This window comes from Silene latifolia, chromosome 3 (assembly GCF_048544455.1).
Source record: "Silene latifolia isolate original U9 population chromosome 3, ASM4854445v1, whole genome shotgun sequence".
In the NCBI taxonomy this organism is placed as follows: Eukaryota; Viridiplantae; Streptophyta; class Magnoliopsida; order Caryophyllales; family Caryophyllaceae; genus Silene; species Silene latifolia.
Window position 1 is genome coordinate 47,091,859 of NC_133528.1, and position 20,986 is coordinate 47,112,844.

General features: G+C 42.9%; 2 protein-coding genes across 5 annotated transcripts in view; both read right to left on the reverse strand.

The window, feature by feature from the left end:
- Window positions 1-20,986, reverse strand: part of LOC141647622 (fructose-bisphosphate aldolase, cytoplasmic isozyme-like) — a 293,648-nt gene that overhangs the window by 92,613 nt on the left and 180,049 nt on the right. The window lies entirely within an intron of this gene.
- LOC141647618 (splicing factor U2af small subunit B-like) lies at window positions 14,900-20,544 on the reverse strand. Of its 4 annotated transcripts, none has more exons than XM_074455885.1 (5): window positions 19,972-20,544; window positions 17,372-17,458; window positions 17,056-17,264; window positions 16,663-16,966; window positions 14,900-15,164 (listed from the first exon to the last, which is right to left on the reverse strand). In XM_074455885.1, exons 1-4 carry the CDS (start codon window positions 20,206-20,208, stop codon window positions 16,675-16,677), a joined length of 825 nt encoding a protein of 274 aa, XP_074311986.1. In that variant the 5' UTR covers window positions 20,209-20,544; the 3' UTR covers window positions 14,900-15,164; window positions 16,663-16,674. The 4 variants fall into 4 exon arrangements, with proteins under 4 accessions (XP_074311986.1, XP_074311988.1, XP_074311987.1 ...); XM_074455887.1 differs by having other exon boundaries at window positions 14,900-15,187; window positions 19,972-20,380; XM_074455886.1 differs by having other exon boundaries at window positions 14,900-16,534; window positions 19,972-20,379.

Consider the following 20,986-nt stretch of genomic DNA (forward strand, 5'->3'; position numbering starts at 1 on the left):
CAAGCAAAGAGAAAAATCCACAAACAATCACCAACAAATTACCCAAGAGCTTGAGAGAGAAGTGTTTTGAATTTTTTAGAAGAGAAGAAGAAAAAGTGGGAGGCGGAAATAAGAAAGAAGGAAGCATTATAGGGTTTTTAGAATAACCCGGGCTGAGTCACGATAAAACCGTACTCGGTCGAGTATTGGGCTTACTCGGCCGAGTATGGACTACTCGGTCGAGTATTCAGATTGCTCGGCCAAGTAGCCAGAGGTCAACAGCGATTCTAAACCTGACTTACTGGGTACTCGGTCGAGTGTTACTATACTCGGCCGAGTGTAGCCTACTCGGTCGAGTATAAGATATACTCGGTCGAGTGTCACAGAACAGAAGCGGAATTTCGAAATTGTTGAACCTGCAAAACAAATAACAACGTTCGGAGTTCCGTATAATCGGGCTCGTCACCGTTAGAACTTAACTCTACCACATAAACACGTATCACACACGATATATATATATATATATATATATATATATATATATATATATATATATATATATATATATATATATATATATATATATATATATATATATATATATATATATATATATATATATATATATATATATATATATATATATATATAGCCATTACTAAATCAGTCGATGATCCACATACGTTCCTCACCTCAATTACAGTAACCAATTACGTTACAATCCATACACATGTCTAAGACTAGCTACACAACCTGCAAAGATCAGTCTATAACGCTACAACATCACAATTTCCACAATTCGTCCTATACTCACACTAATCTAATCATTCATCTAGCAATAACCATCGTATGGCACAACAATTATCAAATGAGTCATTCAACTTAAACCTGCCATAACACAAAAGTGCTCAACAGTTCACCCATCGTAATTCCAATCACCACTCGGCAAACATTACAACCAGTTCCGAAACCTTATATCTACCATCAGCACTGCATACAAGACTCACATTGGTACACGTGTTACGGTTAAAAAACATACATGACAAACACTCTTCAAACAACTACTCCTATTAACTACCCTTTCCCTGTGGCTGGCTTAAGCACGATGGGGCCGTGATTTTGAAATGAGGGCGCCTACTCACCCAAAATCTAGCATCAGTTAAAACTCCCAACATACATACACCAGGTTCATTTTATTAGACTCTCTACGTTTATTAGGTTCATTTGTTACAGGTTCCAAAATCGTCGGCTCTGATACCACTTTGTAACACCCCCGCACACAAGGATGCCTTACCAAGGACCATCCCAGTATATGAAGGTGTTACCATCTCGGTCACCCGAGGTAGTAGATCAAATAGACAATAAAAGAACATTTATAATATATATTACTTTAATTCTTTACAACCAAAATACAAAACTGAGTACAAAGTGATAACTAAGACTGCTATAGGGCTCATGCGTCAGAACATCTATGCCGGTAACGTGGTGACTCGATTCCCTCCGTGCCCAACAGCAACAAACCAAATGTACCTGCTAAGCCAACTGCTCATCATCCCCGAATGGATCACCACAATTTTGAAAACACAACACGGGGTCAGTTACTGAACAATTAAAGTAAGACGAGTACAATAAGCAACCAGCTGATCATCCTCCACCTCCAGTCTCCCGATCTCACACAGTAACCGACTACACACCGAAGTGTGTAGCCCTGCCAGATTACCCATCGCAATAGATAATCCTCGCCGCCAGTGGGGGACCGCAGCCAACCCCACCTAAGTCCCGCTCATCAACGAGCGATATCCTTGTCCCTTAATGTGCACATCCCCTCTCGTGACGGGTTACACGGAGGGCGATCTAGGGTGTGAAGCCACTCCCGCAAGTGACTCCACCACAATCATCACAACACCACCACTACCACCACACCAACACCGCATCAACATTCCAACGATGATCAGCAGACAACAATCATACACAGTACAACAAAACAATCTCAAATCAATTAAACAGGAACTGAGTAGGGAAACCCTACCTTATCGCCAATCATGAAAATGTATCCACAAACTGCCAAGCAAGACTCCGAGACGCATCTTACAACGATAACCACATCCTATTATACGACTACTCCAACAATCTACAGAAAAGGACAACCAAACATCGACTTACCTAGTGACGCGGACCGATGGTGACACGGACGACGACCACGCATGCATCCTTCCTACGCAACCCCGTCCCCTTCCGTGGTTGAGGTCTAGGCTGTATGAGAGTGTATGGGGATATGAGTGATATGTGAGAGAAGGATAAATTAGGGTTAGAGAAGAGGAACTGTCGAAAAATGAAATGAAACTTGCGTTTTATATCAACGCGTCAACAGCAGCCATACTCGGTCGAGTACTCACATACTCGGCCGAGTAAGCTCTACTCTGTCGAGTATTCACACTACTCGACCGAGTAGTCCCTACTAGGTCGAGTAATTACTCTCGTAAGGCACTTATCCTCACCTAGCCTTTCACTTATCCCCTCCTAAGGTCTTTCCTGGTCAAAGGGTCGGTCAAAAGAGTCCTTAAACATCGTGAGTATTACAACCAAACCCTACCCAATTCTTTTACTCCTATTTTATTACTTCCTTTAATGTTTGTGACACACAATTCATTATTTAACTCCTAAATATTCATCTCTCTCCAGCTATCACCAAACTCTACCCAACTATTTTACTCTTATTTTATTCCTAATTACTACTACCTCTCTCCAATCCCCCAACCCCACTTACGTCCTTTATCAATATAATACTCCCTCCCTTAATTCTTGTGCCCACTTTAAAGGGGAAGAATATAGAGGATTGGAGGGAGTACTACATAAGTCTCTTGTTGTTACTCTACCTGATGGACAAATTAAACTGGTAAAATACATTGGTGAAGTAATGATCAATAAGAGACTTTTACTTACAAATGTGCTTTATTTACCTGATTTTAAGCACAATTTGATGTCTCTTGGTAAATTATTACTTGATCTTACACTTCATGCTAATTTTACCCCTGGTGGTTGTACTATCCAAGATTTTACAACTAAGAAAATTTTGGTTTATGGATGAAAGAGTGGTGGCATATATCATCTTCTTAGTTCTAATAATTCTGTAGTTTCTGAAACATGTACAAACTCATCCTTTTCTGTTGTTGTTACAATGGCTGATGTAGCTTTGTTGTATAATAGACTAGGCCACTCTTCATTTAGTACTCCTACGCATGTATTTCCTGTTCATCAATTGGCTAATAAAACTGATTTGTTTTGTGATATTTGCTTACTTGCTAAGCATCATAAAATGTCTTTTTCGTGTCAGCAACTATGTTTCACAGTTTCCTTTTAAATTAATCCATGTGGATTTATTGGGTCATTCATATAGGGTTAAGTCACTTACCGGGGCATCTTATTTTCTTGCTATAATAGATGGCTATAGTAGGGTCACCTGGACCATGTTACTGTTTACCAAGGAGTCTGTTTCCTCTACTTTAGCTCATTTCATAGCCTATGCTAAGAACCAATTTGCTTCCACCATTAAGACTCTGAGAAGTGAGAATGGTTCTGAGATATTTCAAATGGAATGTGATTCTCTTCTATCTACCCATTGCATTGTCCATCAAAGATCTATCCCTGAAATCCTCAACAAAATGGGAAAGTGGAGAAGAAGCATAGACATCTTCTTGAGACAGTCAGGGCATTAAGGTTGTAAAGACGTTTATCTAAAAGGTTTTGGGGCAAGATGGTGTTGACTGCTACATATTTGATTAATTTCATGCCCACTGCTACTTTACAATTGAAGACACCCCATGAGAAGTTGTTCCAAAAGCAACTTCAGTAACTTGACTCTTAAACGAGGATGACGATAAGAAATACACAAATTCTTATTTGTGATGGATAGAGTTCGTCACAGGCTTGTAACGAGTCAACTAAAACTTACATGAGTAGATAAAAAACAAGCCATCTGTAATTCTTTAGGCATTTAAATTTTTATTTTATTTATCCACGTGGGTGATATTTGACGTGACGGATATACTCGTCAGTCATAGGGAGACTTACTGAAACAAATATCCTATCCTATGATATAGAATATTCTCTCATAGTTTGGTCAGATGGATATTAAATTCAGTGGGTCATCATTATTGGCCGTGGAATTCCCAGACCCCAAATAAATAGCCAGTTTATCCCTTTTTCAAACCAATGTCACCCTTAGGCTAGCTAACTAAATTTGTCCAAAACATTATCGTGTTCAAGAAAGCAAGAAAATACGCAAATATGTAGCTGAAACAGATGATGTTAAAATATGAGAAAGCGAGGGGCAAATGTAATCCAAGGGGAAACCACACATTTATGTGGCAATCACAGAAAAGTGATAAGCAACCTCAAAACTGTGGTGTTAATCACTTTGTTTCATTTTAGTCTATTTAAATGAGTTGTCGTATTAATGGCGCCTTGGCTTCCTACCACTCTACTGGATACGAGTTAGGATGAACTAAAATTGTTAAATTGCCGTTATATGAAATTACCGTTGAGAGAAAATGACCATTTGTTAGTTAATTAGAGTAAACATCAAATAACATTTATAAAAGAACTCACATAAGCGTTACTAGAAAGGACTTAAACAAATGACTAGCTAAAGCGGAGGGAGTAAAAGTTATTGTCGTGTGGATTAATTTAATGAAGTATAGAAGTCAAACTTACTATAAAACAGGGCGGTTCTTGAGGGGGTGCAGGGGAGCAGCCGCACCCCCTCAAAGTCAGAAATAAATAAATTATTGTGCAATATATTTCAATGTTATTTGTTTGGTTCAGTGGTAAGAAGCATTTATTCTAACCTAGAGGTCATGAGTTCGATTACTATTGTTCCGGGTGTAATTCCAGAGCAAGTATTGTTACTACCCGTGGCTTGTAGAATAATGTCTTGAGTTGAATCCTTCTTTCCTTAATTGTTCCTCTCGGCCTCTCCTGCAACAATGAACGAACTGAGGGCTTGGCTTTGAGCCAAGCGTACTCACTCCGACGCTCAAGTCAGTAAACTTAAAGGATTAAATTGTGTTACTTGGCTAAGTATGTATTGTAGAGAGATAAGGAAGATGTTACCAGATGAATAGTGTATTTAGGTTAAGTTGTGGATCCTTTCCTCAATGAAGGTTGAGGAGTATTTATAGACTTTCACCTTTTGTCACGTAGTGGCCAAGTGGCCAAGTGACTAGCAGGTGGAAAGACTGATCTACCCCTCGGCCGAGGGACCTATGGCAGGCCGGCGGGCCCTGTTGACTCACCGCCGAGGGGTCTTGGATATGAGTACGCGGATATGTGCCCCTACCTGGCAAGGTTGCCATGCCGAGACCGGCCGACAGCCGATGGGTCGATCGGCTAGGTTGTCTAAGTCGTTGACTTGCTGTGGATATCTTTGACCTTGCTCAATATGTTGACTTGGTCAGCGGTGCAGAATATGCCCCATCAATTTGCCCCCAGCGTAGTCTATGCCGTGGTATGGGCTCCGATGTACGTTGAGCGTATATTCTGCGCAAGTAATTTGACAAAAAATTTCTGCATCGGCTTCTTATGCGGCGGCTTCTTTTACCTCGGCCTGGTCTTTCTTAGGCCGTACCATATCCCCCCTCCACATGGATGCGTAAAGGACATCCGATGTGGAAAGAAAGTGACGCTGGCCGTGACCATGGTTGAGAGTGCCGGTTGTTTTTGATTGCCCCCGGCCGGCGCTACTTAGCTTGGTTGATCATGTGGCCGGCGGAGAACAGATGCTTGAGAATTTGTTGAGGAAGGTGAATAGGCGGAGAGATGTGAATGGGCGTGTTGAAGACGCTTGGTCACTGTTGCATTGATTGACGTCTAACTGTTGCAACGATTGACATCCCGTGGTTGCATGTCTGACACGTGTCTGTTCGCTGATTGGATGACGCTTCATGGGTCGTTTTCGCCGATTGGTCCTTCTTTATGGGCTTTTCCCTATAAATAGGGCAGTTATTCCGTGAAATTGGCCACCAATTTCATTCTCCAAAATTTTTCTTCTCTCTAAACTTTCAAAGGCTTCTTTGTCTTCTAATTTTCAGAGTTGTTACTCCGGCGAGTGTTTTTCTTCAAGGTAAACAAACAAACTTCCCAATTTCTTAACTTTGTAAGTTTTTATTGTAAACATGTTTTCTGCTGATGCCGGGCCTAGCAAACCGGCGCGGGGGTTCCCCGTCGCGTCTTGATGAGGAGGAGAAGTTGGACGCCCTCCCGATAAGGCACTGGGGCCCTAGGTCTCCCTCTCCCGAAGTCGATCCTCGGATTTTGGAGGAATGGGAGGATGACTCTGATGTCGATGATGACGCAGACGATTTTGGTGATGATGCTGAAAAGGCTCGTCCCAAAGAGGGGAGGCAGTACGTTATGGATCACGGTGACGCCCGTAAAGTACGCGTTGACCGAGCTTGGACCCATAAGTTGGCGGTTGTTCGGTGAGAAATTTTTTGAGGGCCATTTCTTCTTTGGCAGGGGATACAAGATTGTTATCCCTGAGGAGGGTCAGGCCGTCTGTTGCCCTCCGCCGGGCCACATCGGTGTATACATGCGACACTTGGAGTACGGGCTCCGGTTTCCGCTGAACGAGTACGTCATGGCTATCATCAAAGCTATGAACGTCGCTGCCATGAGGACGATAGTCGGCTTTGTGTGGCTTTGTCTCTTCAAGGGGGAGGCCCCGACGGTAAATTTATTCCGCCGGCTTCATTATCTCCAGCCGTCAATCTCTGGCCGCGTCGGTTGGTACAGTGTGCACATGGAGAAGGGTTATGTCTCCGTTGACAAACTTACTTCTTGCAAGGACTGGAGAGATCGGTGGGTGTATGTTAAGGTGCCGGATGACTATCCGCTGCCCCGCTCCTTTCAGCACCAGGTTAATTTGCGGTGTGAGACTAAGGCGGAGCATGACAGATGGGTCACCCGGAAGAAGCTTAAAATGGATGCCAGCAAGGTCTTTCTTAAGGAGGACGAGAAGCTGGCGATGAGGCTTTTTGAGGTGGACAAGAGTGGGCTGCCGAAAAGATGGATCCCCCCAACGCAGATCATTCTTCAGGATGAGCCGCTTTGCCATGTCGGCCTCATACCGGCCCTAGCACAGGGTGAGTGGGGTCGGTGTGAGGCCCATCACCGTTCTCATTGTGTCTCGAACTTTGATTTCTTCTACTTAACTCTTGCTTTGTTTCTTTCGCAGGCCACTTCGGACCGGACCTGTCTGAGGATATCCTCCGGAGAATGGGGCTGCACAAAGATAAAACTGTTGTTAACTTGCATCCCAAGGCTCTAGCCCATGACCGCAGGACGTCGCCGAATGATCTCATGGATCAGCAGCTGAAAAGCTTGAATGTGGTGGAGGCCCAGGCGAAGGTTGTTAGTAACATGTCGCGCCATACGCGAAAAACAAATCCTTCAGCGGCGACGGCGACGGCGTCGACGTCGGCTCCACCTCTCATCCCCTCTGTTCAGAAGAAGACGGTGGAGATCGTTGATATCACCTATGGGGATGACTCCGATGAGGAGGAGGGGTCGCCCCTTGTCCGTAAAAGAAAGCAGACAGCCTTTACTGCTGCCGTTGCTTCTGCTGCTGATGAGGAAATGCGTCCTTCGGCCAAGAAGGCCAAGCACGGTATTGATCTATCCGGTGGCTCAGGTTTAGCCGGTTCATCAGGCGCTGCTGATGACAGGCTCTTCGGCATGCCTATGTATGTCGATACTGATGCTCTTTTTTTTTTTTTTTTTTTTTTTTACTTTTGTAGATCAGCCGCCGTCGACCGCCGCTCTTGTTGGGCAGCAAGTGGAGGAGAACCCCGCGCAGGCTGGTGATCATAACGTCGCCATTGACTCTTCATTCCAGGAGGTTTCCCTTTCCCGACCGCAGGCTGGTGATCGAAACGTTGCCACTGTCTCTTCATCCCAGAAGGCTTCCCCCTCCCAGCTTGTAGCGGAAAGCGCGAGGTTGATCAAGAGACTGGCGAGATGGAACGAGCTGACCGGTGCTCGTATCATGGAGCAGGAGAAGGCCGTGGCTCAATCCGCTTTTGAGCTTAATGCCACTAAGAAGGTGGCCGCGAAGGCGAAGTTGGACTTTCTCAATGAGCAGAGACTTAGGGGGGAGGCTGAGAAAGCGCTCTTGGCTGAGAGAAAGCTCAGGGAGGACGCTGAAAAGGAGGTCCTTGCTGAGAGAGCCAAGGCCGAGGCTGCTGCGGCCGAAGTTGAAAAGTCTTTGGCGAAGTGTGACCTTGTTCGAGGCACGCCGACCTTTATTTCCAGCAGAGGAATGAATTCAGGGAACGGTTTCAGATCCAGGGGAAGGTGATTCGGAGAAAGGAGGCCATCATCAGGCAAAAGGAGGACGACATTGAGATGCTCCAAACCGACATGCTCCCTAACATGTGCGCCGAATTCCGGGATCTGGCCGAAGACGCTGCCAGGGAAGTGATTGGGGAACTCTTCCCTCTTGAAGGTTCCTTCCCGTGGGGCAGATTTAACGAGCTGTTTGACGACAAGCTCGAAGCTAAGGAGAATGCCGTGGAGGAGAGAGCCAAGGAGGCGGTGAGGGTGAAGATAGAGAAAGAGGCGGCCGAGGAGGCAGCAGCCCTTGCTGAGAAGGCAAAGACGGCCAATGAGGAGGCCAAGAGAATGAGGGAGGCTGAGGCTGCCGAGGCAAAGGTTGAGGCCGCTGAAGCTGAGGCTGCCAGGAAAACCGCTGGGTTGCCCATTGAAGGAGATGCTGCTACCGCTGCTGATGGCGAGCAGCAACAGACATAAGGAGATGATATCTGTACCCTTTTGCCTTTCTGTCTTTGTATTTTGTACAACTTTGGTAGGTTGTTTTTTGGCTGACCCTTATGGGGACGGCCGTCGTTTGTACTTCTTGTAATTTGTTGAACATATTTAATAAGAGCTTGTTTCTTCTGCCTTCGGCTTGGCCGAGGTCTTTACCTCATTCCTTTTTCTTGTGCTAATAGCTGAGCGTCTCAATCTGTACTTAACGTTTTCACTTTGTCTCTGGCTCGGCCGAGGTCTTTTCCCGTCCTTGTCTGAAAAAAAATTTTTCATGTTATTAATTGGGCGTCTCTTGCGAGTATCAACTGCGCTGGTCGTGACCGTCGAGGTGTTTGTTTCCTGAGGGTGCTTGCCATTCCTGCCGGTGTGACGGTGTCAGCCGGCGAATGCTCCTTGTTATTGGTTGCCGTGGCGTCTACCACTTGGAGTGACTGCGACGGCGTCAAACCTCATGGGGTGACTGCCGTGGCGTCTACTACTTGGGGTGACTGCGACGGCGTCTACTTCTTGACGGAGACTGCCGTGGCGTCTACCACTTGGAGTGACTGCGACGGCGTCAAACCTCATGGGGTGACTGTCGTGGCGTCTACTACTTGGGGTGACTGCGACGGCGTCTACTTCTTGACGGAGACTGCCGTGGCGTCTACCACTTGGAGTGACTGCGACGGCGTCAAACCTCTTGGGGTGACTGCCGTGGCGTCTACTACTTGGGGTGACTGCGACGGCGTCTACTTCTTGATGGAGACTGTCGCTCTTGTCGGTATGACAGTATGAGCCGACGTCCGCTTACCGATAAAGACTGCCGCTCTCGTCGATGTGACAGTGTGAGCCGGTGTCTGCGGCTTCCTAGTGACTATGGGGAGAATGAACATTTTGATGGAAGACTTGGACGATTTTTCATTTAGATAAAAACATGCGTCGGGGTGCCCACAGCTGTTTTGGACACCTCCGCCGCTACATAGAGTTTTCCCGAGATTACCAGTGTCCTAATGGTTTATCAAAGGCACACCTTCCCGATCGGCCGCTAGTTACATCCATGAGGTCGCCCCCTCCGTTGTAAGGATAGACTTTTCCCCTTCTCTCGATTTCTTTGCCACTTTGAGGGATTGCATGTTGCATCCTCTCCGGCGGCCTATCCGGACGTTGACCACCTCGTCATTCTCGTCTTTGGAGACGAGCTTATGCGCTTCCCCCGGTCCGAGACATACATCAGTGTTAGGGCCCGGATGGACATTCTGCGTCGGCCCTCGCTCAGGGTGACTCGGCTATGAGAACGTTGTAGGCGGACGAGCCGTCAATAACCACGAACTCGGCTAGGACATTCTTAGCCGCATTCTTTTCGCCGAACGTCACCGGAGTCGATTGATCCCGGTGGTACCAGGCCGGCCCCGCAGAAGTCGTATAGTGGGTTGGTGCGGGGGCTCAAGTCCTTGACTTTCGGCCGAGGCCGAGGAAGCACTTCCGAACATGATGTTCGTGTACGCGCCTGTGTCAATCGGGCACCTCTTGACCAGGTGGTTGGATATGTCCAAATTGACTACAAGTGGGTACATTTGTGAGGAGCGATGACTCCTTCGTAGTCCTTCCTTCCAATGGTTATATCGGGGATGTTGGAAGCGGGGATCGCTGTGTTGGGCACAAAGTTGATGGCCCGATATAGCTCGTTCAGGTGCCGTTTGTGCCCATGAGCGGGCCCTCCGTTCTCGTTGCCCCCGATGACAACATGGATCACTCCTATCCGTTCGAAGACGGATTTCTTACCCGAACCGTCGGCGTCAGTCTTTTGGCCTTTGGCAACGTACTTGCCGAGGCTCCCCTTCCGGATCAGCTCTTCAATGGCATTCTTCGATGCCGGTGATCGTTGGTTAAATGGCGGTGTGGCCGTGGTACTCACGATCGGCTCGTGTCACCGTCACTTTTTGGCTTGGGGGTCTCTCCCACTTCGACCCTCGTTTTGCTCGGGCGAAGACCTCGGCGGGCGATACGACGAGAGGGGTTTTATCGCTATACCGCCTCGGTGGTACGTTCTGAACTCCACCGGCGCCCGTCGAGTCTGTTTCTGGCAGATTTGTCCGACCGTGACCTATTATTCTCACGGCGTCTTTCATCGGTCCGTGACCCGTTGTGGTCACGGCGTCTTTCATCCGGGTTGTCCTCCCGGTGGCTCTTCTTTTTTGAGTGCTCGGCCTCGCTGGGCCTACCCAGGTTTTGTGATAGTCTTCTACCTTGATTGCTTGGTCGGCCATCTTCCTGGCGGCATCCAAGCCTGTGCCTCCGCACTTGATGAGCTCATTTTTAAGTCCCCCTTGGGAGGCCCTTCATCGCCGCGAAGGCCGCCGTTCGGGATTAATTTCTCGAATCTGCTGGACCTTTCCGTCGAACCTCTTCACATAGCTTCGTAGAGACTCGCCCCCCCTCATGTTTGATAGTTAGGAGGTCCGATGTCTCCACGGCCCTTCTCTTGTTGCAAGAGTCTTTGGGCTAGAAAGGCGTCCCTTAGGTCGGCGTAATTGTATACCGAGCCGTCGGGAAGCCCCTTGTACCAACTTTGAGCCATCCCATGCAAAGTTGTTGGGAAAACTCGGCACCGGACCTCATCGGGCTGCTCCCATACCGACATGTAAGACTCGAAAGCCTCGGCGTGGTTCGGGTGGATCACCTTCCCCTTTGTATGATATGGGTGGCAACTTGAGCTTAGTTGGCACTGGATTTCTAGGACGAGGCGCGAGGGGTCTGTCGACCACGTGTCGAACGACACGCGGCGATCGGCTCCTCGCATTCCTAATCCGGCTCCTCTCCTCGTAATGGGAAGGACTCCTTCTTCGACTCGGACTTCTTCTCCAACTCGCCGAGTCGGACTCCCCGTGGCTCCTTTGGGGTAAGCCTCGTTCATGCTGGGACGCCTGTCCTCCCATGAGTACGGGAAGGACTTAGGTCTACCACGCCCACTTTGGGCTCCCAGCGACTTGGCTGGGTCAGCTTCTCCTAGTGCTCCGTTCAAATTTCTCGGAGTCACATTTCGGGTCCTAGTCTCCTGGACGGTTTCCGCCGCTCTTGTCGGCGTGACAGTGTGAGCAGGCGTATTACTAATTAAGTCCAGGACCATTTTCAGTTTTGCTACGTCAACCACATGTCCCATGATGGTGACCTGGTTGGCTGGCAGCGGCGTGCGTGTCGGTATTATTGGCATCCCGAACTCCGGTTGGATTACTCCGCCGGTGGAGGGCTGCACGACTCCAGAATTGTTGAAGGTATCATCTTGGTAGAATGCGGTTTCGTCGGTCACGACTGCGTCTTGTTGTTTCGACATCTTCTTAGCTTTTTGGGTGGGTTTTTGTGTTTTTTTTTTTTTTTTGGGAATGAATGTGACTAGCTTCTAGTAGCGATCCCCACAGACGGCGCCAATTGTTCCGGGTGTAATTCCAGAGCAAGTATTGTTACTACCCGTGGCTTGTAGAATAATGTCTTGAGTTGAATCCTTCTTTCCTTAATTGTTCCTCTCGGCCTCTCCTGCAACAATGAACGAACTGAGGGCTTGGCTTTGAGCCAAGCGTACTCACTCCGACGCTCAAGTCAGTAAACTTAAAGGATTAAGTTGTGTTACTTGGCTAAGTATGTATTGTAGAGAGATAAGGAAGATGTTACCAGATGAATAGTGTATTTAGGTTAAGTTGTGGATCCTTTCCTCAATGAAGGTTGAGGAGTATTTATAGACTTTCACCTTTTGTCACGTAGTGGCCAAGTGGCCAAGTGGCTAGCGGTGGAAAGATCGATCTACCCCTCGGCCGAGGGACCTATGGCGGCCGGCGGGCCTGTTGACTCACCGAGGGGTCTTGGATATGAGTACGCGGATATGTGCCCCTTGGCGGGTTGCCATGCCGAGACCGGCCGACAGCCGATGGGTCGATCGGCTAATTTGTCTAAGTCGTTGACTTGCTGTGGATATCTTTGACCTTGCTCAATATGTTGACTTGGTCAGCGGTGCAGAATATGCCCCATCAACTATAATCAACAATTTCTGTGTTTTTTTCTTTTAATTATTTTTCACCTATCATTGTACAAAATAGGCCTAATAAATAATTAAATACTCTCTCCCTAATATAACAAGTAGTTTTAGTATTGTAATTATAAAATTCTTGTTAAATATGTCCCATCATTATTAAAAAAATAACCAAAAAGAATAATTTGAATAATTTGTTTGGTATCTAATCAATGTTTTTTCCGTATTCTAATTTTGCGTCAGTTTGATAGCCTCGTATTAAAAAAGTCCTTTAAAAAAAGACATCCTTTAAGTAAGGCGTATGTGAAATGTATGAAATTTTATTATATTAATATTGATTTCGCCGCCACGTACTAAAAGTCTTTTAATTTTGTAAAATTTCCACAACCCCTCTATTCAATCCCTAGAGCCGTCACTGCTATAAAATTCTCATTTATTATCTAGTTTATCTCTACTATTATTAATTTTCCTAGTATTAAACAAGACCATAATCTCCAACTAGAATGATTGAAGTAAATATAGAATTACTACAAGAAGACTAGTAGGGTTTATTTTTCAATATGACCTACGATTGGAGTTTTGGGACAAGCTGATAATTTTACATTTGTTGAGAAATTTGAAATAAGGAGTATTATTGAGCTGGACATTCATAGATGGTTGTAGATGTCTCCTAAGTACTTGGAACAAATTGTTAAGAAATGTCAAGAAGACAAGATAAGGCACAAAGAGGGAGTTCAAAATCGTGTCTTGTGTCACTTTTTGTGCCCTTTGTCTCACTTTTGATTTAATCTTGGTCATATACATGTTTAACCATGTATTGTACAAACAGTACATGACAACATGTTTATTGACTTTTAGTAAGTCTATTGTAAAACCGCTTTGCAATAAGACAATGTAAAATAATCCACAAACATGATAAGTAGTGGAAGCTAGTTCTATGGTGCTGATTATGCAAAGTAACACATGATTTTAAAATAATAATCATGTAAAACGGTTTTACATAAGAATTTTTGGTCGACTTTTCATAAATCTCTAAAATTTGATAAGAAATGCTCAATTCACTGCTCTTTCTCTTAAACACCAGGATCTATATAAAACACTCTTAGAGAAAAAGGGAATAAAAAACCTAAAAGAAATGTATTAAAAGCATATGCAATTAGATTTTGGTAAAGCTAATTTTCGACCCATCCCTGATCTCTAGTCTCTGTAAACCAAAGGTATGATCGAATTTGATTAGTCCTACCGAACTGAACTAACAACGCTTTTTTATGGAGACGGTCCTACTTACTAATAAGGGAAAAGGGAATGAGGAGGAAAGTTGAAAGTGAGAGTGGCAGTAAATTACATAATGGGTTAACTAAGCCCAACCCATTAAAAATGGACAGATGAGCTTGCCTCACATATCCATTTCCTAAACCCAACCCATTAATCAAACCGGCGAAAGAATTGTTGCATATTAGAGGCTATTTCATTTTATGTCTCAAGGTTATGAAAAAAAACTCTCATTTTGTTAAGGTCATCATTAAATCCATATGTTTTATTCAGAAGTAAACCATAAATTGTACTAGGTGATACGTAAATAAGGAAGAGTTTTCTAATTAAGCTAACGAATCAACTAACTAGGCAGTAGACTGTAGACACCAGCGTTACATGTGATTAGTGTCATAACTTCTAGTACATCGAGATTTTAAGTTCTTTTGTTAAATTATTTTAATTTATTGAATTAGATGCAATTTAAACTTATTTTAAAAAAAAAAATTATTAAGAAAAAAAAACACACTAGAATTAAGAAGCTATCAAGCTACTCCCAAGCTAAGCTTGGCCTTGCTTTGACCGAGCCAATCTTTGAGTTGCTCGCAAGATGTCTTGGTCTCATTATAACCCCTAAAGATAAAATAAGAGATTAATAATAATTTAAGATGGCAAGAAATGGAGTGAACTTAAAGATGGGCAGAAAAGGAAAGTAAGATAACCCGCGTTTCATAATTATATTTTCCGAATACCACTTGCATCTGTTTACCTTAGAACCAAACCCAAACGAACGTTTAAGTATAATGGATAGTTGCACAGCAAGACATACGAGTATACGACACGAGGCACAAAGATGAAACTCAAATTATGTCCGAGAGAAACAAGTAATGCCAATTTCAGGTCAAAATAGCTCCAAGAAATTCCAAAAGGTAATTAAACCAGAAAAATTCAAATTAAAAACAAGAGTATATCTACTCAAAAACGCCATTAAATTGCCAGTAATCAACATCAGAAGCACCAGCATTACTAGAGAAGTTCTTCAGGCAAACAGATTCTTCATCCCTATCTGAAAAGATCCTGCAAACAGCTCTGCAGAGGAACAGTCAACCTGTATACAAATAACACAATAAACTGCTTAAAATAAGATGACCTGACCCGACCTGCTTTCAGAAAAACCTGGACCTGCAAAACTTGAAAATCTATGTAAGTTTTGTCCAATAAAAATAAACAGTCACAAGAAGGGATCTGTTGTAATTAAGCATGAGGGATGAGTATCACAAGTCCTAAAGCTCAAGACTCAATAGCCAAGGGAATGTGACACGTTTACATCCAGAAATATATCAACAGTGAAATTCACAAATTAACAGCAAGATCCACATGTAATGTAACTATGCAAGTACCTGAAGAGTACCTGAATGCTTCAGAATCAGAAAAGCTAATAAACTTCTACCCCGCTAAACAACACAGTGAAATTTCTTGAAATAAATGTCAAACTACGGAGTACTGGAGTAGTATTTAACCAATGTTCAGGTTGATTCAGTTCGTTTAAATCAACACCAGGTAGGCAATAAAGCACCAAGCTCAAGGAAAAAATGAAAAGAAAAATGTTGAATCAAAACTCAGCAAGAACACCTTTTACACAAATATAAGAACGAGAAATGAAGACCAACTGTGTTTATGATAAATGCGCTGAATCATATCTGATACCATCAACAACAAATAGCTTGTTCAACCAAACATACACCAAATTTCAATCAGGCAACAGTTTAATATCGTTAAATAAGACTGTCCATCAGCCTTTTAATGTTAAAACACAACATAAGCGTCATCTTGTGTAATTATAACGATGGTTCAAAGTGCAATTTTGTGGAGCTAAGGTGGGAGAGATGTTCCTGCTTACTCATCAATCTCATTTATATTATCCTCTTTCAGCTTTGGTGGTCAAACAAGGTCAACTTTGACTGATATTTTCTCACAAACAATAGTTGTGTTGCAACTTTCTAAAAATGATTAACAGGAATATAGCTGGTTTAATAATAAAATACGAAAACATCTATTTGAAGAAACAATTACTTGTTTGGATGGAAGGATTTGGAGGGAAAGGGAGGGGAGGGACGGGAGGGATACACAATCCCTTGTTTGGATAACAAAAGGGGTAGGAGGAAATGGAGGGGGGGATTTGGAGGGATCCATTTTCCCTCCTCCAAGACAAACTAAAATCCTCCCAACATAGGAAAGATTTGGAGGAAAATTGTATCCAAACATTCATCATCCATTCCCACTCCCCTCCCCTTCCCTCCCTTTCTCTCCCCTTTCGCTATCCAAACACACCTAGTGGTCAAAGTTGATACTCCGTATTATTTAACCAAAGCAAGGAGGATAATTTTGAGATCGTGGAGTAGTATTTTTTCAGTGACCATTTCAAAAACAGGAAAATCGATTTTACTTTTATCATTAAGAAATGAACCTGTACTCCACCTGCACAGTGGAAAATGGTAGGTAAGAGATCAACCTTCTAGGAGACTATCTTAGAAACTAGAAAGAGATGAAAAAAAAAAAACTTGATGCAAAATATAACCTCACAGCTATGAGAAGTAAATGCATACCATAACCTCTGGTCACTGCTCTTTTTCCCTGTTCCATTGTTCAATCTTAGCTCTCCTCTCCTCACTGTTCTCTCTCACTGGAATCCTATCCCTTCTACCACCCCATCCAACAGGGCTAGGGCTTCTAGCACTTCTTCCCTTGTCATGGTACCGCTGACCTCTATCATCCTCTCTTCTACCATAGCCACGACCACCAGAGGAGCGGTCACCACGTCTCTCCCCTCGGCTTCGAGGTCCAGGGCTGTGGCTTCTACTACGGCTGCGCCTATTTCTGTGTTTCCCGAACAACTGCCTCCTCAGCTCCCTGAAAAAGAACCAGAAGGACTAGCTCGTTAGAAAATAAATCCTCCAAATAGTCAAGACCTTTAAATATCTAACCTGAAAAGAGCTTACCTGCTAATTTTTTTCAAATGCATAAAATTGCATAAGCCTCCACGATTGCATACATTCTCCTCATACTGCCTGCATGTAGCTTCACGAAAGTCCGTCACAGGAGAGAAGTCAACAATGATTGGACGACCAGCATAGAATCTCCCATTCAAGTTGCGGAATGCCTCGCCAGCCTGTTCTTCCTCTCTAAACTGGACATAAACATTACCAACCTGCCAACATATGAAAGGAAAATAAATAGTCAGTAACTTAGTACCCCTATAAAATACACCACAGGTTTGTTAAGTGGAACGACATCCATTGAGAAGTAAAGACATACCATGTGGTCAGACAAATTGTCACAAATGTTGAGACACTCAATCTCCCCATACTTGCTAAATTCCTTGAACAAGTCCTCATAGAAATCCTGCAGATGCAAATACCAGAAATAGATCAGTCATATGAAGCCAACACCACTATCAGCTTAAAGCCAGCACACTTGCTACTAGGGGTGTGTTTGGATTGATGGATTTGGAGAGAAAAGAAAGGGAGGGAGAGTAGGGGATTTAAAATCACTTGTTTGGATAGCAAATAAGTGTGGAGGGGAGTGAAAGGGAAAAGATTTGGAGGGATTCATTTTCCCTCCTCCAAGGCAAATTAAAATCTCTCCACAATAGGCAAGATTTGGAGGGAAATTGTATCCAAACACTCACGCCTCATTTCCCCTCCCCTTCCCTTCCCTTCCTTTCTCTTCCCTCCTTCCCCCTCCCCTCCCTTTCCCTCCATTTTTCCTATCCAAACACACCCTAGAGGTACTAATTCACTAAAAAAAGAAGTAAAACACGTGTTGACACTTCTCCTTCTAAAATAAAAGCACAAAAAGAAAAAAAATCATGGCTTTTACTTTTTGGGTATCAGCTTAGTTTTAAAGGTGCAAGGAGCCAAGGACCACCGAGGTGACAAGAGCCCACAGCAAATTAGGCGTGAAGCACACGCCTCATGCATTAAGGGACGTTCAAAACACAAACAAACTAATAATACCATAAAAAGAAAAAATTGTGCAACAAATACTCTTAATTATAAAGAATGCTAACAAGTAAAGTAGATTGCTATAGTGTGACCCTCAATGCATTTTGGTAAAATAGCTCAATGAGCCTGTGCCTGGGTCTCTCTAAAGTGCAAATATTTTTTTAAAAAAAAAAAAACAAGAAAAGAAGGTTAACAGCAAATTGGAGAGAGGTGGGGACACGAAATGCATAAAGCTAGAAGAATTCAAAACACCAAAAACCTAGAACATGATCACATATATGTCGCAGTAAGGAGTTGTTGAAAGAAGTGTCATAAGTTAGAGAGAAAAATTAGATTGTTAATTTTGTCTTGGTGAATCAGCAACTAAACATACATAACAAATATAACCTGGAAAAACTCTCATCCAAGGATACAAGTTTTTCTCTTCTTTTTAATTTTTTAAGAAACGCAAACGAATCAGTATCAAGTATCTTAGAAAATAAAATGGCACTCTGATCCCCACACCCTCATCATACACAAGCGAATAAAAAAAAAGGGACATCATATATCTTTGGTTCTCTCATCATGTAACTAAACAGAAATAACTACAGCCACAGAAATCCAATGCTCATATGGCTTCAAAGCAATGAACCACGATATAACATAATTCAGCAACAAATATTAAGGAAAAAAACATCAAATAAAACTATAACCTCAAATTTCCAGAGTACTAAACTACGAAGACATCACGTGAGTTGATTACTGAATTTCCTAAGGACTACAAATTGAAAGAGTCTTAAAAACTCCCTCGAAAATTTGAAAGATCACATCACTCAAAATGACAATTTAAATTTCAGCACCACCGCACTGCACTCAATTATACATCCAAAAAAACATCTACCCCTGTAACGGGGACACCAGAAAATCTGATCCACTTATCATTGAACATAGCGAACATACAAAATAGCATCACGTTCTGGAATAACAAGTGAAAAAATAGTAGCACGAAAAGCAGCATAGCATCACAAAAAAAAAATGTACCAGATCATGAATCGGTATCAATGAACCTATTACTGCCAGCGATGCTTGCTAATTCAATCCATAGATTGTTACAACAATGAACTAACAAATATTATCACAACAATAATGAGACAAGAAAAAGAACAAAAAACAAAGGGAAAGACAAGCCATGACATTATAATTTAAGTCTATTACCATGGTTCAACCAAAAATAAGCATAGAAAGTAACAAAATATAAATTCGACGATATCTCGTGATTCAGTATTATCATCATTGAACTCTTAAAAATTAATAATGTTAAACATCTGAATGAGTCGGTAGTAAAATGTTGTCCAAAGCATCATCGAAACAACCTGATTCATGAGATGTTTAGGCAGTAAATCAACATTAAAAAACAGAAGTGAACAACAATAGCTATAAAATTATCGCTTCAGCATTCTGAATTTCTGATTTATCACATGTTTAGCCCCAAATTAATACACATACAACAACAACAACAACAACAACACAATAATCGCATGTTTAGCCCCAAATTAACACACAAAAAAGAAAACAACAGCAACAAGCCAACAACAATAAAAGCTATAAAATCATTACCGAGCATTCATGAGATAAACAACAATAACAACAACATAATCGCTCTAAACTCATCTGTTGAGCATTCTGATTCAACGCATGTTTGGGCCGCAAATTAACACACAACAGCAATAGAGCATTGACAAGATGAACGCTAAACCACGAAACCCTAAGTACGCAACGAAATCGGAAAAAAACTGATAAAATTGGGCGAAATTCATTAAAACCTATAATCCCCATTAAATCGATGATTCAATGACACTAATTAAAAGAAAGAGAGAAAACGAAGAAATTGGATTAACCAGCAAAAAGCGTAAAAAAGGAAACAGAACGAACCTCGAAGTGTTGTTGAACTTGACGAGGGTCAAGGGGTGCGCCGAGAGAGTCAATGCCGGGAGTAATCATATCGGGACGCTGGTACATGTTGGATAAGACTAGGGTTGGGCTGATGGTGGGCTTGGTATGAAGACGCGCGCAACGGTCACCGTGACGACACGCGCCAATTTTGAAGTAGAAGGGGCAGTTTACTCTATCCTTTTCTGTCCCGAATATTGACGCCAAGTGCTCCGCCATTATTACAACTTATTTCTTCTCTCTTTCTTCTTTTTGTGTTTGTTGTGGTGGTTACGTTTCTGAATTCTGGAGGAGATTTGAGTTGAGTCGGCTTATTATTATTCTTTGCTTTTATACATGGTGTCTTATTGATGCTACAACTCCGTAATTGGCATTGTCGGTTACACCTGTCGTGTAGGTCGGATAGGTCAGGTACTCAGGTTGGGTTTGGACTTGATTCTTTTACGTGGGTTTGGGTTGGGTGTTAACGGAGGCCGGAGGGTTTTGGCTGTGGGCCCGGTTAAGATTTACAGATTTTGGCCTAGAAAAAATGACAGATGCTTCGGGTCAATATTTTTACAGGTTGTAAATATCAAATATGGATTCCTCTCATAAGTATGAGAATTAAAAAAAAAAAAAAAAAAAAAAAAAAAAAAAAGGAGAGCTTTCATTAATTAGAGTGTATAATATATGCAACAATCGGTATGGTATACGTAAATTATATTATAGTATATAATTTGTTATGAAATATTATTAATGTAAATATTATATGGATGTCCATATCTTAGAATACTTTAGAATATATTGTCTTATGGAAACTTTCTCCCATTGTATTGTATATATATACCCTTCATAATGGAATAAGGAGACAGTTCTGTCTCTCTCTATATTCTCTCTAATTTTCTCTTATCTTTATTTCACAACATGTTATCAGCACGACTCTAATTAATTGAGCCGATAGATCTAAAGATTAATCTACGAGGTATGTTTCCGTAACTAAGAATGTTAAGGGTTTGTT